This window comes from Oryx dammah, unplaced genomic scaffold (assembly GCF_014754425.2).
Source record: "Oryx dammah isolate SB20612 unplaced genomic scaffold, SCBI_Odam_1.1 HiC_scaffold_17, whole genome shotgun sequence".
NCBI lineage: Eukaryota > Metazoa > Chordata > Mammalia > Artiodactyla > Bovidae > Oryx > Oryx dammah.
The window spans coordinates 71,748,786-71,772,691 of NW_024070201.1; the positions used below are offsets into that span (position 1 = coordinate 71,748,786).

At 49.3% G+C, this 23,906-nt stretch overlaps 1 protein-coding gene across 5 annotated transcripts; it reads left to right on the forward strand.

The window, feature by feature from the left end:
• Nucleotides 1–1,089: 1,089 nt before the first annotated feature.
• On the forward strand, nt 1,090–23,828 carry ACCS (1-aminocyclopropane-1-carboxylate synthase homolog (inactive)). Of its 5 annotated transcripts, none has more exons than XM_040259053.1 (15): nt 1,090–1,171; nt 2,805–3,095; nt 6,723–6,782; nt 9,430–9,500; nt 10,691–10,760; nt 11,467–11,533; nt 15,562–15,659; nt 16,193–16,270; nt 17,016–17,116; nt 18,879–18,968; nt 20,665–20,710; nt 20,824–20,965; nt 22,994–23,157; nt 23,227–23,380; nt 23,523–23,828. In XM_040259053.1, the coding sequence occupies exons 2-15, from the start codon at nt 2,805–2,807 to the stop codon at nt 23,618–23,620; spliced, it is 1,530 nt and encodes a 509-aa protein (XP_040114987.1). In that variant the 5' UTR covers nt 1,090–1,171; the 3' UTR covers nt 23,621–23,828. The 5 variants fall into 5 exon arrangements, with proteins under 5 accessions (XP_040114987.1, XP_040114989.1, XP_040114990.1 ...); XM_040259055.1 differs by having other exon boundaries at nt 22,994–23,145; XM_040259056.1 differs by having other exon boundaries at nt 22,994–23,136.
• Nucleotides 23,829–23,906: the final 78 nt, after the last annotated feature.

The window sequence follows — 23,906 nt, forward strand, 5'->3', positions numbered from 1 at the left end:
GGGAAGACTAGCATTGCTTTAGCAACATCCATAAATTTTGATAAGTTGAGTTTTTATGATCATTCAGTTTTCTACTTTTCCTTGTGATTTCTTCAGTTCTGTCACTCAGTTGTGTCCAACTCTATAATTTATTTAGCAAATATTTAGTTTCCAAATATTTGGGGTCCTTCAGCTATCTTTGTTAATGACTTCTAGTTTAATTCCTTTATGATTAGAGAACAGAAACTACCAATTTCAATCCTTTGAAATTGAGACATTTTAGGGCCAAGTATATGGCGGCTTCCACCCATGGCCACTCAAAGGTAAAAAGTCAGCCTGCAATGCAGGAGACTTGGGCTTGATCCCTGGGTTGGGAAGATCCCCAGGAGAAGGGAATGGCAACCCACTCCAGTATTCTTGCCTGGAGAATCCCATGGACAGACGAGCCTGGTGGGCTACAGTCTATGGGGTCACAAAGAGTTGGACACGATTGAGCCACTAACACTTTCATTCTTGGTTATAACTTTTGACTTTTTAAAAACTGTTTGCTCTAGATATTACTATATATACATGTATATATATGTGTATATATGTATGTATACATATATGTGTATATATGTATGTATACATATGTGTATATATGTATGCTGTTGCTTCAGTCATGTCTGATATATATATTATTACATATATAATATATAAATACTTCCCATACATATATGTATGTATATATATACGCAGACACACATATGCTGTATTGATGGATCCTGCTAGTTTTTTTTCCCCATGGGAAAAGGAGACTTCTTCAAGGCTCTGCGTAGGCCCGGGTCCTGGGTGGTCTAGTTCTTTTCCAAAGTCTCAGAATGTATAGGTCTAAGGTGGAGTTCAGCACGTGTTCTGTAGTAGGAAAGGAGGAGGAGAAATGACAAACTCGGGTCAAAAGCTCTCTCAGTAGAAGGATGTTTTAAGGTTGCACACGCCTTAATCCGAAAAGCTTTTCATGGGTAAGCTAAGGCCTGGAGGCAGAGGAAGGCGCCCGCGTTTGTGGGGCGGGGAGACCTGGTCGGGAAGGCGGTCAGCGCGCCGAGGCCGTAGAGCGCCGCGGTGGCAGCGGGCGCCCGCCCCTTCCTGGACCGGCTCAGGCCGCGGGCCGCCTCCCCTTCCCTGGCTTTCCCTCCGGCCTGGGCGGCCAAAGGTGGGAGCCGGTCTCGGGGAGAGAGGCTCTGGGGGGGCCCAGCCCCGCGGTGCGGCCCCTCGTGCGCCCCCTGCGCGGACGGGCCCGAGTGCGGGTGCCTGGGCCCGGGTGCGGCCCGCTCAGCGGCGGTGGACGCGTCCGGACGAGGACACAGACCGCGCGTCCCCGGAGCCTCGGGTGCCGGCGCCTCCAGCTCCGCCGAGGAGGTGCGATCCCCCGCTTTGCAGAGCAGGGGGTCCCGCGGGGGCTCGGGCTCGAGGTCTCTGTGCCCAAGGCCCGGCCCTTCCGCCTCGAAGCCCTCGGCCCCAACTCTCACTTCCTTCCGGAGAGCGGGAGCCGGACCCCGCGGACGCTCGCCCCCTGCAGGGGCCTTGCTCTCTGCCACCCGCCCTGGCCGCCCTCTCGCGAATCTCCGAGGCTGGCCACGTGGGTGTCCGGCTCTGAACTCTCCCGTCCAAGGCTGCGGGGAGGGGGATTAAGGCGGAGTGGGGGGTGGTGATCCGAGTTAAGGCTCAGGAGGCCCAGTCAACTGGGGGAGGACCTAGAAATGACTTCATGGAGCAAAATTTAACCCGGGCAGCCCCCGTGCGTTTCTGAGCCGCTGGTTGGTCCCCCATCATCGGGTGTTGTGAGGCTTGGGCATCAGCACTAGGGAAATTGGCAGGGAGTTTTATAACAACAGTAAATATAATTTACTGAACTTCGGCCATGAGTCAGGATTGTCCTAAGCCATTTACACTAACTCATATTTTTCTGTCCTCACTAGGGCTACCGTATGGAATAGTTACCCTTACACCCACTTTGCCCAAGAGGACACTGGCTTAGAAAGTGGAGTTCACATCAGAGCACAGGATCAGACCAGCCTCTCCCTGAGGCCAGAACTGCCCCACTTTGGGAGTGAAGATGGAATTCTAGGTGCTGCCCCAGGCCCCTGCACTTGCAGAGACCTCCGTTTCCCTCCTCTCAGGCCTCATCCGTTGTCTCAAGTCATCAACCTCAGTCACCGCACCGCAAGACCCGTGGACCCCAGGCCCTTTCTGCTCTGAGTCAGAAAAAAAATTTTTTTTTCTTAATTGAGATCAGCAAGAAGGGAAAAAAGAAGCTGGTGACACTTTAGCCTGCAGAATCAAAGACTTCTCCAAAAGTAAAAGCAAGCGGAAGTGGCCATTAGTTAAAGTTGTATACAGTAGCAAATAAACCTTCTGCCTGTAAATCTTTAGTAGGGTTGATGCCTTGAAGCCAGTGCACACAGGGTCACAACTAGTAGGGGACACAGGAAGTGATAACTAGATAAAGGAAGGGGAGATAGAGAAGGGGGAGGGCCCCGTGCCTCACAGTTCATCTTTTAAAAGATTTTTTGTATTTGATGTGGACCACTTTTTAAGTCTTTATTGAACTTGTTATATTATTATTATTATTTTTTAATTTTGGTTTCTTAAACCACACGACATGCGGAATCTTAGCCCTCCCCCCCACCAGAGATTGAACCCTCACCTCCCTGCTGTGGAAAGTGAAGTCTTCACTGCTGGACCTCCAGGGAAGCTCCCCCACCCCTAACAGTTCATTTTTGATGCTTGGTGCTATGGAAGGTCCTTGATCAGATCAGAGATTGAATGCTTTTGTTTTTCTGCAGATGTTCACCCTCCCTCAGAAGGAATCCAGGATGACTACCGCCTGTCCAGATTCAGACTCCATACAGGGCCTGCCCGGTAACAAGGGAGATGGTCTGGAAAGAGAATGCTCCAGAAAACCCGACCAGAAGCCGCTGAAGTTTTATGGAGTGGGTGACCCTGCTGCCGTGCTCTCCTGCAGCAGCCCCTACCTGTCCTCTAGAGGAAGCATCATTAAATGGTTCTGGGATTCAGCGGAGGAGGGCTACAGAACCTACCACATGGATGAATATGATGAGGACAAGAACCCCAGTGTGAGTGACGCCCCCCTCCCCACTGGGACCCAGGAGAGAACTGGGGGAGGGCACCCTACCTTGAACCATAAGGCAGCACCCAGCTTGCTCTTGTCACGTTAGAGTCATGGACTTCTGACTTCCAGTGGGGTTTCCAGTGTTGCTTAGAGAGGTCCCAGTGTACTACCTGAATCAGGAAATGGCCCGCTTATGATTAAGGGAAACTTGATTTGTGGGGGAGGAATTCAGTAACCAGGGAGTGCTCTTATATGGCTTCTGGTCCACAGCCCGACTATTCACCTTTAGAGCTGGGACAGAACGAGGGTTCAGGCTGAAAGGGTTGCGCTTCAAGTTGTATATTCTTGAGCTAACTACTTAAAGTCTTTGAACTTCAGTTCATCTCTATATTGGGGTAATAATACCTGCTATACTCTGTACTGTCAAAACTAAATGTTATCAGGTATATAAATTATTAGTACAGTGCTTCACATAGAGCATTCAATAAGCGGCAGTTGCTATTATCATAAATGTATTATTATAATAACACAATTGCTACATATTATAATAATACAATTATTATAAATATATTTTAATTATTGATTATTATATTAATACATATAATATAGTAAATATTATTATAAAATATATTATAAATATTATACTTTATTATAATTGTTATAATTATATTATAATATTGTGGTTTATTATAATTATTACTAGTAATTATTAGTTATTGTAGTAATAGTGTAATGTTATATATTATAATTATAATATATATGATATAGTATATTATGATTATATTAAATCTAATATATTATATATTATTATTATATATTATGTATATTATATCTATACAGTCATATATAATATAGTAATATAATATATAATAACTTATTGCACATTGATAATTTATTACTATATATTATATAATATATTACATAATACTAGATATAATATATAATATATTAATACTATATTAATACTTAAAATACTTTATTATATTATAATAATTTATTAGTATATATTATTATATTATATATTAATATAATATCATTATATAATATTAATATATTATTATATTATACATTAATATATTATTGTACTATATTATGTTAATATAATATATTAATATATAATTTATAATCTATATTAATATGATATAATAATATATTATATAAAAAGATTATATTATATATAATATATTATAATATAATGTTTATATTAATATAATATTGATATATTTAAATTATATCATATAATTATATTTTTATTTTATTATTTATTGTATTTATATTATATATTATAAATATATAATGTATTTTATGAATTATATATATAATCATATATTAAATATAATAAATATATTATCTATAAAATAAATAAATAAAAATAAATAAATAGAATATATTATTATAATACATATTTATTATATTTATATATAATATATTTAGATATTATAACTTGATATTATACTAATTATTACCTGTTGTTGTACATTATTACTAGTAATACCTTCAGAGCACAGAGAGCTGGCACAAATAACCCTTTAATAATTTTTATTTATTGAGCATGTGCCAGGTGCTGGCCCTGTTCTATGTGCCAGAATTACAGCCATGAACAAAAATAAAGTTTGCCCTCATGGAGTTTATAAGATAATATGGGAGACGGGCAGTGAACAGACTTAAATATATAAAATATGTTGTGGTTAGTGTTGTAGAGAAAAATAAAGCAGGGTAATAAGACAGAGCCTGGTGGGGTGGGCTGGGGATGTTGCTACTTAGGTGACGTGGTCACAGAAGGCCACTTTAATATGGTGACATTGGGGCAGAGACCTGGAAAAAGTAAGAGATTGTATTGATTATCTCTTGCTGTGTAATAAAGTGTTTCAGATCTTAGCAGTTTAAAAGAAACAGATCACAGTTTCTGGAATTCAGGAATCAGGGTGGTGCTTTAGTGAAGATATTCTGGGAAGTTGTGATGAAGCTGGGGCTGTGGTATCATCTGTAGACTCGGTGGGGCAGGGAAATCATTCATTTCCAGACTCACTCACATGATTACAGAGTGGGCAGGAGGATGATCCCTTTCCAAACTCACTCACATGGTTATTGGCAGGCCTCGGTTCCTTCCCATATGGTCTTCTCCATGGGGCTGCTTCATGACACGGCAGCTGGCTTCCCCTGGGGCAAGCGAGCCAAGAGAGGAAGAGAGAATGAGAGATCAGGAGTGCCCAAGATGGGAGCCACAGACTGTAACCTAGTCTTGGAAGTGACATCCCCTCACTTCTGCATGTTTGGTTCATTAGAAGCAGGTCACTAAGTCTATGCACACTCAAGGAGAAGGGATTACGCAAGGCCCTGAACACCAGGACGTAGGGGGTCACTGAGGGCCATCTTGGAGGCTGCCTGTCACAGCTTTGTAGTTATCCAGGGGAAAAGCATTCCAGGCAGAGGGAACAGCCAGAACAAAGTCCCCAGAGCAGGTCAAGGGACAGCAGAGGGGCTTACTGGCTGGAGGCTGGCATGAGGTCAGAAAGGAAATGGGGGCCGGGTGGTACTAGATCTGTAGGGTCTCACGGGACATGGTGAGGTTTCTGATTTTAGACTAAATGAGATGGGAAGTGTTCAAAGGAAGAACAAGGGGATCTGATTTTTCTTTTAAAAAGATGACTCAGACTGCTGGATGGAGATTGAGTTTGGAGAGAATGGGAATGAGGGAATGATCGGGAAAGGAAGGAGGGAAGCTATTGCAATAATGTAGACAAGAGCGACTGGTGGCTTAGCAGTGGAGGAGAACTGCTTGGACTGTGCCTGTATCTGCACGTACAAGTGACAGGGTTCGGTGACGGATTGGTGGTAGGGAAGATCCTATAGGTTTTCTCCCCGGGGCGTGAAGAAGCACTGCCTTTTATTTGTCATAAGCGAGCCCAGTGAGGCTCTACTCTTTCATCCTCCCTCCTTCCCCATCCCCTCTAATACCTTAGGGGTCAGGAATTAGCTGTGCATGAGTCTTTTCAGGGACTCTCTAAGGGGCAACTTGGGCTGTGCCTGCCCTCCTCCTCGTCCTATGAAAACAGTGCCTTATGGGTTTGGAATCTGCAGGCTGTGTAATGTAGCCTGGGTCCCCACCCCAGGGAGAATTTCCACCAGCCCAGGGCCTCTTCTTGTTGTATATTTACCCTTCTTCTTGTTCCTGCCAGAGCACCAGTTTATTGTGTACACATTCTGGCAGCCTGTAAACTGAGCCTCTTGAGAGATTCAGTGTGTGTCTTGGGCATGTGGTGTCTTCAGGGACCTTCCCATCTTGTAGGGGAGAGAAAACGTGTACATCAGGCTTTGTGATCTGGGATGGCAACTGACCAGTGCTCTCAAGGGGGACAGCTAAAGCGCTTTGGGGTCCCGAAGAAGAAAAGAACCCCTGCAGGTGGGATTTTAAGGAGGGCTTCCTGGAGGAGAAGGCATTTGCACAGAGTTTTAGAAATGGGGAGATGCGATCAGGGAACCCTGTGGAGGGCAGCGCTTGAGCAAAGACCGGGTAGGGTGGTGGGAAGGTCGAGATTGCAGAGCTCCACTTCGCTGCCTCGTGTGCTCCTGGAGCCTTCTGCTGGCACCCTCTGCTGTGCTTACGTGGCTCTGTACCTCTCACCTCCAGGGCATCATTAACTTGGGCACCAGTGAGAACAAACTCTGCTTTGACCTGCTGTCCAGACGGGTAAGTCCCACTGCACCTCTGAGTGGCATCCCCAGCTCCGAGGGGCTGTCTTCTCTGGGATTCCCTGGAATGCTCCCCCCGGAGAGCTGGCTGCTTGCCTCAGTTGCCCCAGTCTTGGAGTCAGGAGACCCAGCTCTGCCTTGGGGAGCACGTTCTCTGCCATCTGGGGCAACTCTGGTTCTGCCGCGCCTCCTCTTCTGGCTCTTTCCCGCCTCAGCCCCTCCTGCTGGGTCCCTGCTCTCAGGGGGAGACACTCAGTGACGTGTAGTCAGTGTTTAACAACTGGCCCTGGGGCAGGAAAGGTTCCATTTGTAGCTTTTGCGGAGTCCCCCACAGTGAATGCCCCCACTGTGGCTGGTTCTGGGTCGTGCTGTGCTCTCACTGCACGCAGAGCTGGGAAGAGAGGCGCTTGGCACCGTCACGTGCTGGCCCCACAATGCGGACACCTGGTCGGGAAGAGCCCCTGGAGCCCAGATGGGAGCCAGGTGGATAATGTCGACCATAAGCAGGATTGTCTGAGTACCTTTTCCCTTTCTTTTTACTATGATTTGATTTACTATGATTTTTACATATGTTTTTACTTTTGTTTTTACTATGATTGACTTACATAATTTCTATATAGTTTCTGTAATTTCATTTTTGAAAATGACTGGTTTTTAGCATATGTTGAAAAATTGCTGAAAATGTAATAATCACATTATTTTACTTATTTAAGTTGAAGTGCACTTTCATGCATTGGAGAAGGAAATGGCAACCTACTCCAGTGTTCTTGCCTGGAGAATCCCGGGGACGGGGGAGCCCGGTGGGCTGCCGTCTACGGGGTCACACAGAGTCGGACACGACTAAAGTGACTTAGCAGAGGTTGAAGTGTAATTGCTATACAGTATTATTTAAGTTATAGGTATGTAACAGTGATGCACAATTTTTAAAAGATTTTTTAATTAAAATTTTTTTTAAATTTTAAGAACAATTTTAAAGATTATGTTCCATTTATAGTTACTATAAAATATTGACTATATTCCCCATATTGTACAGTATATCCTTGTAGCATATTTTGTACCTAGCAATTTGGACCTCTTAATCGCCTACTCTTATTTTGCCCCTTGCCCTTTGCTCTCCCTGCCCACTCACGTATAGAGAGAATAATCAGATTTCTTGAGCTAGTGAGAGCCATCTCTAGCAAACCACGGGAACCACCTGTCTCTCAAGGCCTAGGAGTCAGAGTCTGGGGCTGTGGAAAGAGTGATACTTCACCCAAAGGAGCATGTTTCCAAAGGGGAACATCTGAGTCGTGATAGGAGCGGGGTATAGGGAGTGGACTTGAAAAGCCTGTTCTACCCAAAGATATCTCCCCACTCTAAGGCAGCTCAGTGCCATCCAGTAGAAATAAAATGTGAGCCACATATACAATTAAATTTTTTCTATTAAACAAGTACAAATAAACTGGTAGCATTCATTTTCAACATGTATTTTATACAGTTCAATATATCTAAAATATGGCCATTTCAACATGTAATCAACTTAAAAATTATTAATGAGATATTTTACATGTTGCTGTTGTTGTTGTTTAGTTGCTAAGTCGTGTCTGACTCTTTTGCGACCCCATGGACTGTAGCCCACCAGGCTCCTCTGTCCATGGGATTTCCCAGGCAAGAATATTGGACCGGGTTGCCATTTCCTTCTCCAGGGAATCTTCCTGATCCAGGGTTCAAACTCAAGAATTGGCAGGCGGGTCCTTTACCACGGAGCCACCTGGGTAGCCTCATATTGTACGTACTTATTTCACACAAGTCTTCAGAATGCAGCGTCTCACTTCAGGAGAGGCGCACGTAAGGAGCCAGGAGGTGCGGTGGCCAGCGGCCTCTGTATTGGACAGCGTGGCTCTCAGGAGAGGGGGAAGGGAGGAGGGTGGAGCTGGGGACACGTGGCTGATTCCCTCTGCTCCTTTTTGTTCCACTGCCCGCGCCTCCTGCCTTTCCTCGACTTTGTGTGCAGGAGGCCATGGGAGTCCCTAACCCAGCCCCGGGGCAGTGGAGGTGGTCTGGAGATGGCCACATTTTCCCAAGTGTGAGGTTGAGCTGAGGCTGCAGGAGAACAGTGGCCTGAGTCCCTCCAGGACTCAGAACCAAGACCAAAATAGGGCACCCAATTCTGGGGCCTCTCCTGTGACCCCACAGAGGAGCTGAGGGTCGAGCTCTCCTCCACCGCCTCCGCAAATCCACCCTCTGGTTTTGTTAGGTGGTGTATTGTATAAAGAGCCCTGGACTAGGGGTCAGAAATCCTGTTTCATCTCAGCTCTCCACTTGCTAGTACTGTACCATTGCCTAGCCACCTGACTGTTTTTGGCCACGCTGCATGGCTTGTAGGATCTTAGTTCCCAAATCAGGGATGGAATTTTGTGCCTGCTGCAGTGAAAGCCAGGAGTCCTAACCACTGGACTGCCAGGGAGTTCCCACACCTGACATTTTTAAGCCTCAGTTTCCTCATCTGCAGAATGGGCATGAGAATGCTGTTCCTAGCCTGCCCCTGCCCCTGCCCCTATTCTCTAATGAGCAGCCCTTGGATTGAGAGGCCCCAGTGCTGCGTGGATACGGGCGCCCATGAGCGTGTGTGGCCTTTAGCCCTGCTGTCCCCTCTCTGTCCCCAGCTGAGTCAGAGCGACATGCTGCGCATGGAGCCGGCCCTGTTGCAGTACCCAGACTGGAGGGGACATCTGTTGTAAGTAGGACCTGTGGGCCAGTGGTTCTCACCTCCAGGGCGGTTTTGCTTCCCAGGAGACATGTGGCAACACTTGGAAACATTTTTGGTTTTTGTAACTTGGGGGAGGGGGTGCTGCTGGCTTTCACTGGGGAGAGGTCAGAGAAGCTGCTAGACTTCCTACAATGCCCGGGATGGCCCGCACGGCAAAGAATGATCTGGCCCCAAACATCAAGAGTGTTACGTTGAGAAAGCCTGCCCTGGGCTGAGGTCTGCTCCTGGAGAGCTGATGGTCAGGGGGTCTTGTTCAGCATCTGCAGAGAACTGGTGCCTCCTGCTGTCCCGCCCCCGCTCAGAGGCCCCCAGTCTTGGTCTCTCTGAGTCTGAGGCACAGGGAGGGCCTTCAGGCCAGGAGTCTTTATTCCCAGTTTCTCGGTAGCTTTACAGGAGCCAGAATCAGCTTGGGGACTCCTGCTGCTGGAAAGATGGGAGATGAAAAATGAAACTAATAAGCCTTTATATTTGTTGGGCACTTACTAGGGCCCAGATGCAGTCCTAAGGATTTAGTGCTGGAGCAGAACTTGATTCCAAGGGTAATTCCAAGGCACCCGCTCTGGTAATAATGAGGATGGTGGCCCTAGAGTCAGACCACTGGGCTTGAGTGTGGACTCTGCCGCTAACCAGCACATGACCTAATTCCTTCAAGCCTCAGTTTCTTTGTCTGTAAAATGGGAATAGTAGTAGTTGTGTTATAGGAGTTTTATGAAGATTAAGGAAAATTCTCTAATACCTGCATAAGGTAAATGCTTGTAAATGTTAGCAATAACTATGAGAACAGTTATTGTTATAATAATTATGTTGTTATACATTATACATTTTTTATGATAATGTGTTATTATTATTATTACTGTTAGCTAGATCTACATAGAGAGTGTTACTTGTGATATTCCTACAGTCTGCTGATTAGGTAGGTCGGGTGTCCTACAACTACTGGAATGAAAGTTTCCATGCATGTGGATAGTGTTGGGGCCAAGGAGGGAGGTGGGGGCCAAGGAGTGGAGACAGATACTGATTGTATTCCCCTCTTGGAAAGCAGAGAAGGGTGATGGCAGATGCCTGAAGATGCACCGGAAGAGCTTTGGGATGGCAGGGGTGGGGGAGGAGTTCAGGCCCCGCTGACAGTCACTGCTGTCTGTCTGTCTGATTTCCAGCCTCCGGGAGGAAGTGGCCAGGTTCCTGTCTTTCTACTGCAGAAGCCCCGCACCCCTTAAACCGGAGAATGTGAGTTACTCCCCTCCTCTGCTCTTTCCCCCTCTTCTGCTCCCTCCCCAACTTCTGGCTGACCAGGGGTCCGGTGGGGTCAGTTAGTTTTGATATGGAAATTAGGAAGACACCCCTCCCTTCTTTCTTCTCACCCTAGACATTTAGAGTTTGGGTATAATTTCTGCAGGACTTCCCAGGTGGCTCAGTGGTCATGAACCCGCCTGCCAGGCAGGAGATGCTTCCAGATCCCTGGGTCAGGAGGATCCCCTGAGGAGGGCCTGGCAACCCACTCCAGTGTTCTTGCCTGGAGAACCCCATGGAGAGAGGAGCTTGGTGGGCTGTAATGCATGGAGTCACAAAGAAGTCAGACGTGACTTAGCAGCTAAACAGCAGCAGCAGCAGCATAATTTCTGCCCTGCTGTGTCCTGTGGCCCCTCTCTGCCTCCACATCTTCAGGCCGGACTCTCTGAGTGACCAGCTCCCTCTTGCTTGCTCAGTGGATCTGGAACACGGTCCTCACAAATGAGCCACACAGATGGATTCGGCTGTTAGTCAGGAGGGGCCTGCGGGGGCCCCCGTGGCTTTGCTGTGACAGTGCCCAGGTGGGCCCCCCCCGCCCCGAGTTGTGGCCTGGCCCTGCCTCTGTGCCTCCGGGATCCAGGCTGCAGGCCCGTGCTCCCTCCCGCACAGATACATCTTGGTCCCTTGGACGTGTCGCCCTCAGGTGGTGGTTCTGAACGGCTGTGCCTCTCTCTTCTCTGCTCTGGCCACGGTGCTGTGTGAGGCGGGAGGTGAGTAGACCTTGGCCCTGGGCCTGCAGCCCCCCTACCCTACCACCTCCCCCACCCCCGCCAACCCTGGCTGCTGGGCCTGGAGGGCTGCATCAGATGCTTTTGCCCTAATAGACTGTTAGACCACCTCGGGGGGCTGAGCTAAGTGCCCTGACAAGACAGCATGGGTTGGCAGTTCCAGGGAAATCAAGATGATGCCAGGCTTCTGGGCTCTGCCTCCATGATGACCTTGGTTTTTCCTCGCTCTCACTGATGGCACCCACAGCCTCACATCACAGCGTGTCCTGAAGCAGGAAGAGATGGAGGCTGTGCTTTGCCTGTCTCTTTTTTGAGGGGAGGGAGGAAATGGGTCTACTCTTTCCAGGAGAGTCCCTTTCAACTTTCTGGCCAGAACGGACTCACAAAGCAGTCCCTGGCAAAGAGTAGGAGAACCCTGGTTGGTTTAAGCCGAACTTGCTTCATCCCCAGCAGCTGGGGGAAGGTCCACTTTCCTTGGATATCTTGCTAGCCATAGCTGAAAAATCTGTGTGCTCTCTTAGGAATGGATGTCGACTGCTAGCCAACAGCGCCTATTGCAAGAGCCACGGTCATTTCAAGGACATGTTGTCCGTAGCCATGGTCAGGGTTGTTGGCTGCCAGGAAAAGAGGCCCGCTCACACTAGCTTAACTTCTAAACTACTATTAGGTAGCTTTTATTGGCCACATACTATGTTTCAGGCACTGGTCTAAGGCTAGGCACAGTCTGTCATTTAATCCCCACTATAACTTCAATGAGATAGGTTCTGGGCTTATTCCCATTTAACAGATGAGGAGGTTGAGTTACTTCTTCGAATCACACAGAGAGCTGTAATATTTTGAACCTAAAAGGAAGATTCATTGCAAGGATGTAACAGGCAATTTCCTACCCATTCGAGAACAATCAAGAGTAGGAGAAGCACATACTCTCTGTCTGTCCCTGATGTGTGCGGTCCCCCTCCCTCTTCTTCTGGACCATCCTCAGCTCTGTAGGGCCCCGGGTTGTTGACGCAGCTCTGACTCCATGACCTCTGCATTCGAGTGCTCATTCTCATCTCACAAGGGTCTTTGCTTCTTGGAGCAAAGTCTCGAGATACAGAGAACGTGATGGGTGTCTGGCCAGCCGGTGCATTGGCTCCGGGGGTCATATGTCTACCTCTGGTCCAATCCCTGTGGCCAGCAGAGGGGACCTGTAGGACAAAAGCCACTCCTTCCAGACCTGGGAGTTATGGGAGGGTGTTGTGCCGAAGGGAAGGCTGAGGAGCTCAGCCTGACCGATGTGAGCACTGCAGAACTGGGGCGGTGCCTTCACCTCTGCGTTAGAGCAGACCTTGGACATCATCTCATCAACCCCCGTCCACAGCGTCTTCTGCGTGGCACCGCCTCCCACCCTGGTGGTCTCAGCCTTTGGCTCAGGGCCCCCACTCCTCCAGGAGCAGCACGTCCTGTCTCTGGGCAGTTCTAGCCACTGTCAAGTGTTTCCATTTGTCAAACCCAGACCATCGCCCTGCAGTCTCGACTCCTGGTTCCAAGTCTGTCCTCAGAGTGATCCAGGGTGTCCTGTGCTTCTGAGAGACCTAAGTTTCAGTTTGCTCATCAGTAAAGTTAAGATAATAACAGAGTGGCTGTGATGATCAAATGAGATTAGAAAGTATTTAGCACAGAGCCCTGCACATAGTAAGTGCTCAATGAATGTTCAGTTCAGTTCAGTCGCTCAGTCGTGTCCGACTCTTTGTGACCCCATGAATCGCAGAACGCCAGGCCTCCCTGTCCATCACCATCTCCCGGAGTTCACTCAGACTCATGTCCATCGAGTCAGTGATGCCATCCAGCCATCCCATCCTCAGTCATCCCCTTCTCCTACTGCCCCCAATCCCTCCCAGCATCAGAGTCTTTTCCAATGAGTCAACTCTTCGCATGAGGTGGACAAAGTACTGGAGTGTCAGCTTTAGCATCATTCCCTCCAAAGAAATCCCAGGGTTGATCTCCTTCAGAATGGACTGGTTGGATCTCCTTGCAGTCCAAGGGAATCTCAAGAGTCTTCTCCAACACCACAGTTCAAAAGCATCAGTTCTTTGGTGCTCAGCCTTCTTCATAGTCCAACTCTCACATCCATACATGACCACAGGAAAAACCATAGCCTTGACTAGACGGACCTTAGTCAGCAAAGTAATGTCCCTGCTTTTGAATATGCTATCTAGGTTGGTCATAACTTTTCTTCCAAGGAGTAAGCGTCTTTTAATTTCATGGCTGCAATCACCATCTGCAGTGATTTTTGAGCCCAAAAAAATAAAGTCTGACACTGTTTCCACTGTTTTCCCTTCTATTTCCCATGAAGTGATGGGACCGGATGCCATGATCTTCGTTTTCTGAATGTTGAGCTTTAAGCCAACTTTTTCGCTCTCCTCTTTCACTTTCATCAGGAGGCTTTTTAGCTCCTCTTCACTTTCTCCCATAAGGGGGTGTCATCTGCATATCTGAGGTTATTGATATTTCTCCCGGCAGTCTTGAGTCCAGCTTGTGTTTCTTCCAGTCCAGCGTTTCTCATGATGTACTCTGCGTAGAAGTTAAATAAGCAGGGTGACAATATACAGCCTTGACGTACTCCTTTTCCTATTTGGAACCAGTCTGTTTTCCATGTCCAGTTCTAACTGTTGCTTCCTGACCTGCATACAGGTTTCTCAAGAGGCAGGTTAGGTGGTCTGGTATTCCCATCTCTTTCAGAATTTTCCACAGTTTATTGTGATCCACACAGTCAAAGGCTTTGGCATAGTCAAGAAAGCAGAAATAGATGTTTTTCTGGAACTCTCTTGCTTTTTCCATGATCCAGCAGATGTTGGCAATTTGATCTCTGGTTCCTCTGCCTTTTCTAAAATCAGCTTGAACATCAGGGAGTTCACGGTTCACGTATTGCTGAAGCCTGGCTTGGAGAATTTTGAGCATTACTTTACTAGCATGTGAGATGAGTGCAATTGTGCGGTAGTTTGAGCATTCTTTTGCATTGCCTTTCTTTGGGATTGGAATGAAAACTGACCTTTTCCAGTCCTGTGGCCACTGCTGAGTTTTCCAAATGTGCTGGCATATTGAGTGCAGCACTTTCACAGCATCATCTTTCAAGATTTGAAACAGCTCAACTGGAATTCCATCACCTCCACTAGCTTTGTTTGTAGTGATGCTTTCTAAGGCCCACTTGACTTCACATTCCAGGATGTCTGGCTCTAGATGAGTGATCACATCATCATGATTATCTGGGTCATGAAGATCTTTTTTGTACAGTTCTTCTGTGTATTCTTGCCACCTCTTTTTAATATCTTCTGCTTCTGTTAGGTCCATACCATTTCTGTCCTTTATCGAGCCCATCTTTGCATGAAATTTTCCCTTGGTATCTCTAATTTTCTTGAAGAGATCTTTAGTCTTTCCCATTCTGTTGTTTTCCTCTATTTCTTTGCATTGATCACTGAAGAAGGCTTTCTTATCTCTTCTTGCTATTCTTTGGAACTCTGCATTCAGATGCTTATATCTTTCCTTTTCCTCTTTGCTTTTTGCCTCTCTTCTTTTCACAGCTATTTGTAAGGCCTCCCCAGACAGCCATTTTGCTTTTTTGCATTTCTTTTCCATGGGGATGGTCTTGATCCCTGTCTCCTGTACAATGTCACAAACCTCATTTCATAGTCCATCAGGCACTCTATCTATCAGATCTAGGCCCTTAAATCTATTTCTCACTTCCACTGTATAATCATAAGGGATTTGATTTAGGTCATACTTGAATGGTCTAGCGGTTTTCCCTACTTTCTTCAATTTAAGTCTGAATTTGGTAATAAGGAGTTCATGATCTGAGCGGGACTGATCTCAGTGGATCCAAGCTTTAGAAAGAGTTTTGGGAACTGACAGAGAGGAAGCACGCTCCCCAAGGACACTGAAGGCTTAGAGAGGCATGGGGGGGGGGTCAGTGGATGGGGCCTCTGGGCATCCTGGCCAGAGGGTGACAGGCCCTGGCTCACTCCTGCCCCCAGAGGCTTTCCTGATCCCTGCCCCTTACTACGGAGCCATCACGCAGCACGTGTATCTCTATGGCAACGTCCGACTGGTCTGTGTCTATCTGGACAGTGAGGTAAGAGTTTCTGGGACCCCCGGTGGGCCTGGACCTTCCTGTAGGCCAGGATGTTCCTGCTTCTGAATTTGACAGTGGTCATGAGAGGAAGTCCATGCCACGGGCTCTGGGGTTACGGCCAGAAGGAGAATGGGGTCTCCCATTGGCCATGGCTGCCCTTGCCTGGGTGCCCTGGGGACCTATTTCAGCTCTGAGATCCCTAGGGTCCATGCAGAAGCCAAGGGCATCCCAGAGAGACCACACAGAAATGGGGGGGTGAGAACAGGGCAGAGCAGATCTCCACATGGAAGCTCAGGGACCCCAGTCAGAGGACCTCAGGGGCTTTTTCTGCAAACCTAAGAGCTGTGAGGCTGTCCCTGACCTGATGTAGCTGTGCGGGTAGCAGTGAGAAGGAGGTGCCCCCTCACATCCTGTGTTTTCTGAGACTGTCCCAAGAGGAGGCTAGAGACGACAGTGGGGAGGTGAGACCCCCGCCTTCCGGTCCGGAGCGAGGTGACTGAACCTGGCGGGGGGCTTTTGTGGCTCTCTTTCAGGTCACTGGGCTGGAAACGCGTCCCTTCCAGCTCACAGTGGAGAAGCTGGAGATTGCCCTGCAAGGAGCTAATTCTGAGGTCTGGGGATCAAATTAAACCCAAGGCTGGAAGTGGGTGGGTCTGAGCAGGGCAGGGCCCCCTTCTCGCAGACCGATCTCCTAGGGAGAAGGGTTGAAACTCTGTGTTGGGGATAGGGATGGGTTGGAAGCATGGAACCATTCTGGGGGTCAAGAAGAAGCCTGCCCACAGAGGTCTTCCCACTGGAGAAAATCCCTGAGACTCTAGGTGTACAAAGGATCAACCAGGGAGCCTGATTAAAACCACTACCCCCTGCTCAGCCTGATTTCGATTCAGTGGGTCAAGCATGGAGCTTATAAGTCTGTGGGTTCAACGATCTCTCTGGTGATTTGAATAGGTAGCCCCCTCGCTCTGAGGGGATCCTGAAGAACGAAAGAGACCAGTGGTTCCTGTCTAGTCCACTTTTCAGAAATCTATCCATCTATCTTTTTTTTTTTTAACCTTGGTCACAAAAGTCATACACGACCACTGTGGGAGTTTTAAAAGCACAACCTCCCACCCATATTTCTACCAACAAAGGCAACTTCTACTGGTGTTTGGACATATTTCCCTCTGAGCTTTGGTCTCTGCATTTGTTTTCTTTTATAACTGATACGATGCTGCAGATATGATTCTTTGCCCTTCTTCATTTCATGTTGAGTGGTGAACCGATTTCCCCGGGATCCTGCCCAGTGCCCGGCCTGTCCAGTGGGACTCTGTGGCCTCGGGGAGGAGCTGAGGGTCTCCTGCTCTGCTGATGTTTCAGGGTGTGAAGGTCAAAGGCCTCATCCTCATCAACCCCCAGAATCCTCTGGGTGACATCTATTCCCCAGGGGAGCTGCAAGAGTACCTGGAGTTTGCCAAGAGGTGAGCTGCCCCACACTCACCCCACAAAGCCTGGGACAGGTTAGGGTTCTGATGTGAGCCTTGGTGTGGTGCCTGCCGCCCTCTCGACCCCACTGTAGGTTCCTACCTGCTTCTACCCTTCCTGGCAGGAGAGTCGGGGGTGGGGACGGGGAGCAGTTCTCTGGTGGGATGCTACTTCTCTCTTTCTTTTTTGTAACAACAACTGTCATTTATTGCCTGTTCTGGGGGCCAGGCCCCTGCTAACCCTCATGCTCTCGCTCATGCAATCCTCTCAGCAGTGTATTAGGTGCAGATACTGTCTTTATCCCAGTTGACTGAGCCTCAGAGTGAGGGGTGGAGCCAGCTGTGAATCTGGGTCTGTCTGTACTTAACTAGGTGTGAGTGTTAGTCACTCAGTCGTTTCTGACTCTTTTTGATCCCATGGACTATAGCGCCCCCGGCTCCTCTGTTCATGGAATTCTCCAGGCAAGAATACTGAAGGGGGTTGCCATTTCCTTCTCCAGGCGATCTTCCCAAGCCAGGGATCGAACCTGGGTCTCCTGCATTGCAGGCAGGTTCTTTACCATCTGAGACACTAAAGTGTCTCACACCTGTGTCCCTCTGTAGAGGTGCCTGGGGGCTCTGCCTTCCCTCATAGTGCTTCAAAAGCCCCAGTGTCATCTCTGTTTGAAAAAAGAAAAAAAAGACAGAAGATGGATATTCTTGGAAAAAGCAAGTTGGGTAACCCTGGGCTAGACTATGGTCCTTCTGGATTTCTGACTCACTGCCATCCCACCCTGCTGCTGCTGCTAAGTCACTTCAGTCATGTCCGACTCTGTGCAACCCCATAGACGGCAGCCCACCAGGCTCCCCTGTCCCTGGGATTCTCCAGGCAAGAACATTGGAGTGGGTTGCCATTTCCTTCTCCAATTCATGAAAGTGAAAAGAGAAAGTGAAGTCGCTCAGTCGTATCCGACTCTTAGTGACCCCTTGGACTGCAGCCTACCAGGCTCCTCTATCCATGGGATTCTCCAGGCAAGAGTGCTGGAGTGGGTTGCCATTGCCTTCTCCGATTCCACCCTCAGTTCAGTTCAGTTCAGTTGCTCAGTTGTGTCCGACTCTTTTCAACCCCATGAATCGCAGCACGCCAGGCCTCCCTGTCCATCACCAACTCCCGGAGTTCACTCAGATTCACGTCCATCGAGTCAGTGATGCCATCCAGCCATCTCATCCTTGGTCGTCCCCTTCTCCTACTGCCCCCAATCCCTCCCAGCATCAGAGTCTTTTCCAATGAGTCAACTCTTCGCATGAGGTGGACAAAGTACTGGAGTTTCAGCTTTAGCATCGTTCCTTCCAAAGAAATCCCAGGGTTGATCTACTTCAGAATGGATTGGTTGGATCTCCTTGCAGTCCAAGGGAATCTCAAGAGTCTTCTCCAACACCACAGTTCAAAAGCATCAGTTCTTTGGCGCTCAGCCTTCTTCACAGTCCAACTCTCACATCCATACATGACTACTGGAAAAATCATAGTCTTGACTAGACGGACCTTAGTCAGCAAAGTAATGTCTTTGCTTTTGAATATACTATCTAGGTTGGTCGTAACTTTTCTTCAAGGGAGTAAGCGTCTTTTAATTTCATGGCTGCAGTCACCATCTGCCATGATTTTGGAGCCCCCAAAATGAAGTCTGACACTGTTCCCACTGTTTCCCCTGGGGGGGTGCATTTAACCAACAAACCAAACTCTCTCCCCCCACCCTCCACCCTCCCCACACCTGCCCTCCAGGCATGAGCTGCACGTGATGGTGGATGAGGTCTACATGCTGTCCGTGTTTGAGGAGTCCGCTGGGTACCGCAGTGTCCTGAGCCTGGAAAGGTGAGATGACTCTCTCGGCCCTGCCCCCGCAGGGCAATTCCTCTTCCTTCCCGCTAATCCTGCAGTCTTCAGATCCCCCAAGGAGAAGAAGGGAGGCGGGGCCAGCCACTGGTTTTCAAACTGTTCTATGGGGTTTCTGAAAGCTCCAAGGAAGCGTCTTAGGATTCCATGAGGGAGGGTTGGGAGGGTGGAAAATGGGCCTCTCTGCTGTTGCCTTCATCTCCAGAGTGGCTCCGTTTTCTTTCATTCATTCAGCAAGTACTCCTGGGGCTCCCTGCGTGTGCCAAGCCCTGCCATCTGTCGGAGCTTTTTTTTGTTAGATGCAGTTTGAGTCAAGTTAGATTTCTTCTTGAGTCAGGCATGTGTAGGCAAAGCACCTGTGGGAACAGGAGTAGGTCATCTGTCAAGCCTGCATGTCCAGCATTCGGGCATTCTGACGGTTCCACGTTTGTTTAGACCTTTCAGCCCTGCTGAGTCCTTTTGTGTCTGGGAGAGGGACCCCTTCCAGGGCCCGAGAGTGGGCTCGTGCCTAGCACTTGGAAGTGAATTGTCCGAGAAGACACGCTTGCTGACAAAGCAAGAAACTTAATTGAGCAGGAGCGCCTGGGAGGAGACCAGCAGGGGATAGGGACCCAGGAGAACCGCTCTGCCATGTGGCTCAATATCTCGGGTTTTATGGTGATGGGCTTAGCTTTCTGGGTTCTCTCTGGCCAGTCATCTTGCTTGTGCCCGTTTTTGGTTCAATTCAAGGTCCTCCCTGGCAGCATGAGCATCTTGCAATCACGATGATCTCCAGCGTGAGGGCTTCTGGGAGGCTGGAAGGACATATTATGGGCTGGTGTTTCCTCCCTCCTTTCGGCCGCTCCCAGATTCTTCTGGCAGGCAGTAGCTTGTCAGTTCCGTGTCCTTGATCAGGACCTCTCTCTTGCTGTGAGATAACTCACACGAGTGGCTATTATCCTTCCTGGCTAGGGTGGTTTCAGTCAATGGTCCCCTAACACTTTCCTTTGCTCTGTTCAGCCAGTCCTCACAAGGCTCTGCCAAGCAGACGGCACGTGGGGTTAGGAGACTAAGACTCGGAGAGACAGGGACTTGCCACCCACTGCAGACCAGATGCTGCACTGTGCTGGAGATATGTCAGCGAGCAAGAGAGACACAGGCCCTTCTTTTGTGGACCTTATATTTCTACAAGCTTTAGCAGCTAGTTATACAGCTAATCATTTGATGATTAAAAACGAGGTGTCTGCAGAGACAGCAGAGGATCGGCTTGGGGTACCCAGTTGACCTGGTCTACTGGGAGGTGGTCAGATGAGGTCTGTTTGAGGAAGTGATGCTTGAACTATTCTCTGCATCAGAGGTTGGCAATATTTTTGGATCAGATGGCAAATATTTTAAGCTTTACAGGTCATACGGTTGTTCACTCAACTCTGGCATTATAGTATAAAAACAGCCCTGGACAGTATGTATGTGAAAGAGTGTGGCTGTTCCCCTATAAAGCTTCAGTTCCAAGAACAGACAGCAGGATGGATATGGCCTGTGGGTTGCAGTTGGCTGACCCTGCTGTAAGGCATGTAGAGGAATTAGCGAGTCAGGAGATGAAACCAGGTTCGTCCATCCATCTCCTCATTTGACCAACCCATCCTGTGAGCTCCCGCGGATCTGTGTTGCCTCTGTTCCCATGCTGTGTTCTCCGCAGGCTGCCTGACCCCCAGAGGACCCACGTGATGTGGGCGACTAGCAAGGTGGGTTCCTGGCTGGCCTCGGGGGTGTCAGGGAGGCGGGAGGGCAGAGAGGTGGGTGGAGCCGGCTTCCTCCGGGAGGGCTGGCCACCGCCCGTGGTGCCTGTCTCCTGCAGGACTTCGGGATGTCTGGGCTGCGCTTCGGCACGCTGTACACGGAAAACCGGGCCGTGGCGGCGGCGGTGGCCTCCCTGTGCCGCTATCACGGCCTCAGCGGCCTGGTCCAGTATCAGATGGCACAGCTGCTCCGGGACCGTGGTGACTGCCTGGGCCTGGCCCCTTGAGGTTGCGGGAGGGACTGGCCTGGGGTTGTGGATACTTCTCCCACAAGACGAATTTAGGGTGGTGTTTGAGAGTGCTTGGAGAAGGCAATGGCACGCCACTCCAGTACTCTTGCCTGGAAAATCCTATGGACGGAGGAGCCTGGTAGGCTGCAGTCCATGGGGTCGCTAAGAGTCGGATACGACTGAGTGACTTCCCTTTCACTTTTCACTTTCATGCATTGGAGAAGGAAATGGCAACCCACTCCAGTGTTCTTGCCTGAGAATCCCAGGGACGGGGGAGCCTGGTGGGCTGCCATCTATGCGGTCACACAGAGTCAGTCACAACTGAAGTGACTTAGCAGTAGCAGTTGAGAGTGCTAGCTCTGAGCCCAGACTGGGTTCATGCCCCACTCTGTCACTTCCTGACTCCGTGGCCTATTCCTTCACCTCCCAGAGCCTCAGTTTCTCATCTGCAGAACAGGGATCATCATGGACCCTGTCTTGTAGGGATGGTGAAATTTGTCATTCAATTAGAATGGCACCTGGCATATAGCAGGCACTTAATCAATGTGAACTCATTGTTCTTAGCTGTGAGCCAAGGGAAAAGAGCAGACACTATTATGGGAAAATTGTTATAATGGAAGTATATCTTCCTATGCAGATTGGTTCTGTTCTTGGGTTCAGAGAGTGAGTTCAGATAGAAAGGTTACCTGTAATCGCCACCATTCATTGAGCCCTGCAAGATGCTCTCGACACATCATCTCATTCGCCCCTCCCCAGAATCCTCGGAAGCAGGTGTACCTGTAATTTTCCCATTATTTTATAGATGAGGAAAACAAGGACCAGGTACTACACACCTGCGGTAGTAGCTAAATTTAAAAAGATAGTGATAGTATCAAGTATTGGTGAGGATGCAGAGCAGCTGGAACTCTCACATGCTGCTGGCGGGAATGTAAGACGGAACGGTCACCTTGGAAAACAGCTGGGCAGTTCTTTATAAAGCTCAGCACACGCTTACCAAATGGCTCAGCAGCCCCACTCCGAGATATTTGCCCTTCCGTGCGTGCTAAGTCGCTTCAGTTGTGCCCAATGCTTTGTAACCCCATAGACTGTAGCCTGCCAGGCTCCTCTGTTCATGGGGTTCTCCAGGCAAGAGTAGTGGAGTGGGTTGCCATGCCCTCCTCCAGGGTATCTTCCTGGCCAGGGAGATCTTTGCCCTCATGGTCACACAAAAACCTCTCCATGAATGTTAATAGCTGCTTTATTCATAATCACTCTGAACTGGAAACAACATGAGCATCCTTCTGCAGATTGAATGGAGAAGCAAAGTGCAGTTCACCCACATGGTGGGATACTGCGCTGCTCTAACGCCCACGATGACCCAGCACACGGGCATTGTGCTGAGTAAAAGGAACCAGTCTCAAAAGATTACTGTATGATTCCACTTACATAACGTTCTGGAAAAGGCAAAAACTACAGTGATGGAGAATAGACCAGCAGTTATAGGGAAGGGGGTGATGTGACCTCAAACAGCCTGAGGGTGTTCTTTGGGGTCAGGGAACTGTTCAGTAGCCTGCTTGTATGTGTGGTGGCGGGGGGGCGGGGGTTGGTTTACACAAAAATACGTATATATTACAGTTCATCGAGCTGGACACTGAAAACAAAGGTCAGTTAAAACATGGGGAGGATCAGGGAGGTGAAGTTGTCCAAGGCCCCACACCTCATCAGTGGCCACACTGAGATCTGGGCCTCGGCCTGGGTGACTCAGAAGTGTCACTGTGTAATGGGTGCACCTCTGGTGAGAGTCTGGGTCCTGAGGGACTTTGGGGGCTCCTGAATGGCCGAATACCTGGGTTTAAGGTGCTCTTCACTGACTGTTCCTATCACCCCCAACCAGCCAGCAGAGTGGGGCTCACCCAGTCTGGGCAGCTCAGGGCTTTTTTCCCTTCAGCGCTCGGGCTCACGGGACACAGTGGAGGGTTGATGGGAGGTTGATCTTCTGGCTTCTGTTTCACCCACGCAGACTGGATCAACCAAGTGTATCTGCCGGAAAACCATGCCCGGCTCAAGGCTGCCCACACCTATGTCTCGGAGGACCTCCGGGCCCTGGGTATCCCCTTTGTGAGCCGTGGGGCCGGCTTCTTCATCTGGGTCGACTTGCGGAAGGTGAAGCAGGTGGAAATGCGGGTGGTGGGGTGGTGGTGGGAAAGCTTCCTCCAGCAGGCGAGCATCCCGAGCTCCTCTCACCCCTCCCAGTACCTGCCCGAGGCCACCTTTGAGGAGGAGGTGCTACTCTGGCGTCGATTTTTGGAGAACAAGGTGCTGCTATCCTTCGGCAAAGCCTTCGAGTGCAAAGAGCCTGGCTGGTTCCGCTTGGTCTTCTCGGACAAGACCCACCGGCTTCGCCTGGGTGAGCGGTCTCGCCTCCTGACTGTGCCCTTCAGCCCGCCCTCCCACTTCTGGCCCCACTGGGGCCCCAGCAGCCTGAGCTGGTTGGTCCGCACCCGCCCAGCATCCGTGCTGACCCTCGCTCCCGCCTTCCCACCTCCCAGGGATGCAGAGGGTCCGACAGGTGCTTGAGGGCCAACCCCAGCTGGCAGATGGCACCCCTCCCCGCCAGATCCAGGAGCCACGAGGCCCCCACAGGTGAGCTGGTCACTGCCTCGTGGCCACAGGGCCCTGCAGCCACTGTGAAGACTGATGCTGGACAAGCCGTTTGCCAGGCAGATACCCTTCTCGGCCTTGCCCTTGAAGAAGAATCCTTGCTCCTTGCTCTCCCCGGGGGCAGCGAGATGCACCTTAAGTTGTGGTCCACCCCCTCTCTCCTGCTATTAAAATGAAACAGGGAAAAACTAGAAGCCTCTGCTGTGAGTCATTTACGGAACGGCGGCGGAGTCGTGACTGCTCCTCACGCAGCCCTCGGCACCCCCAGGACG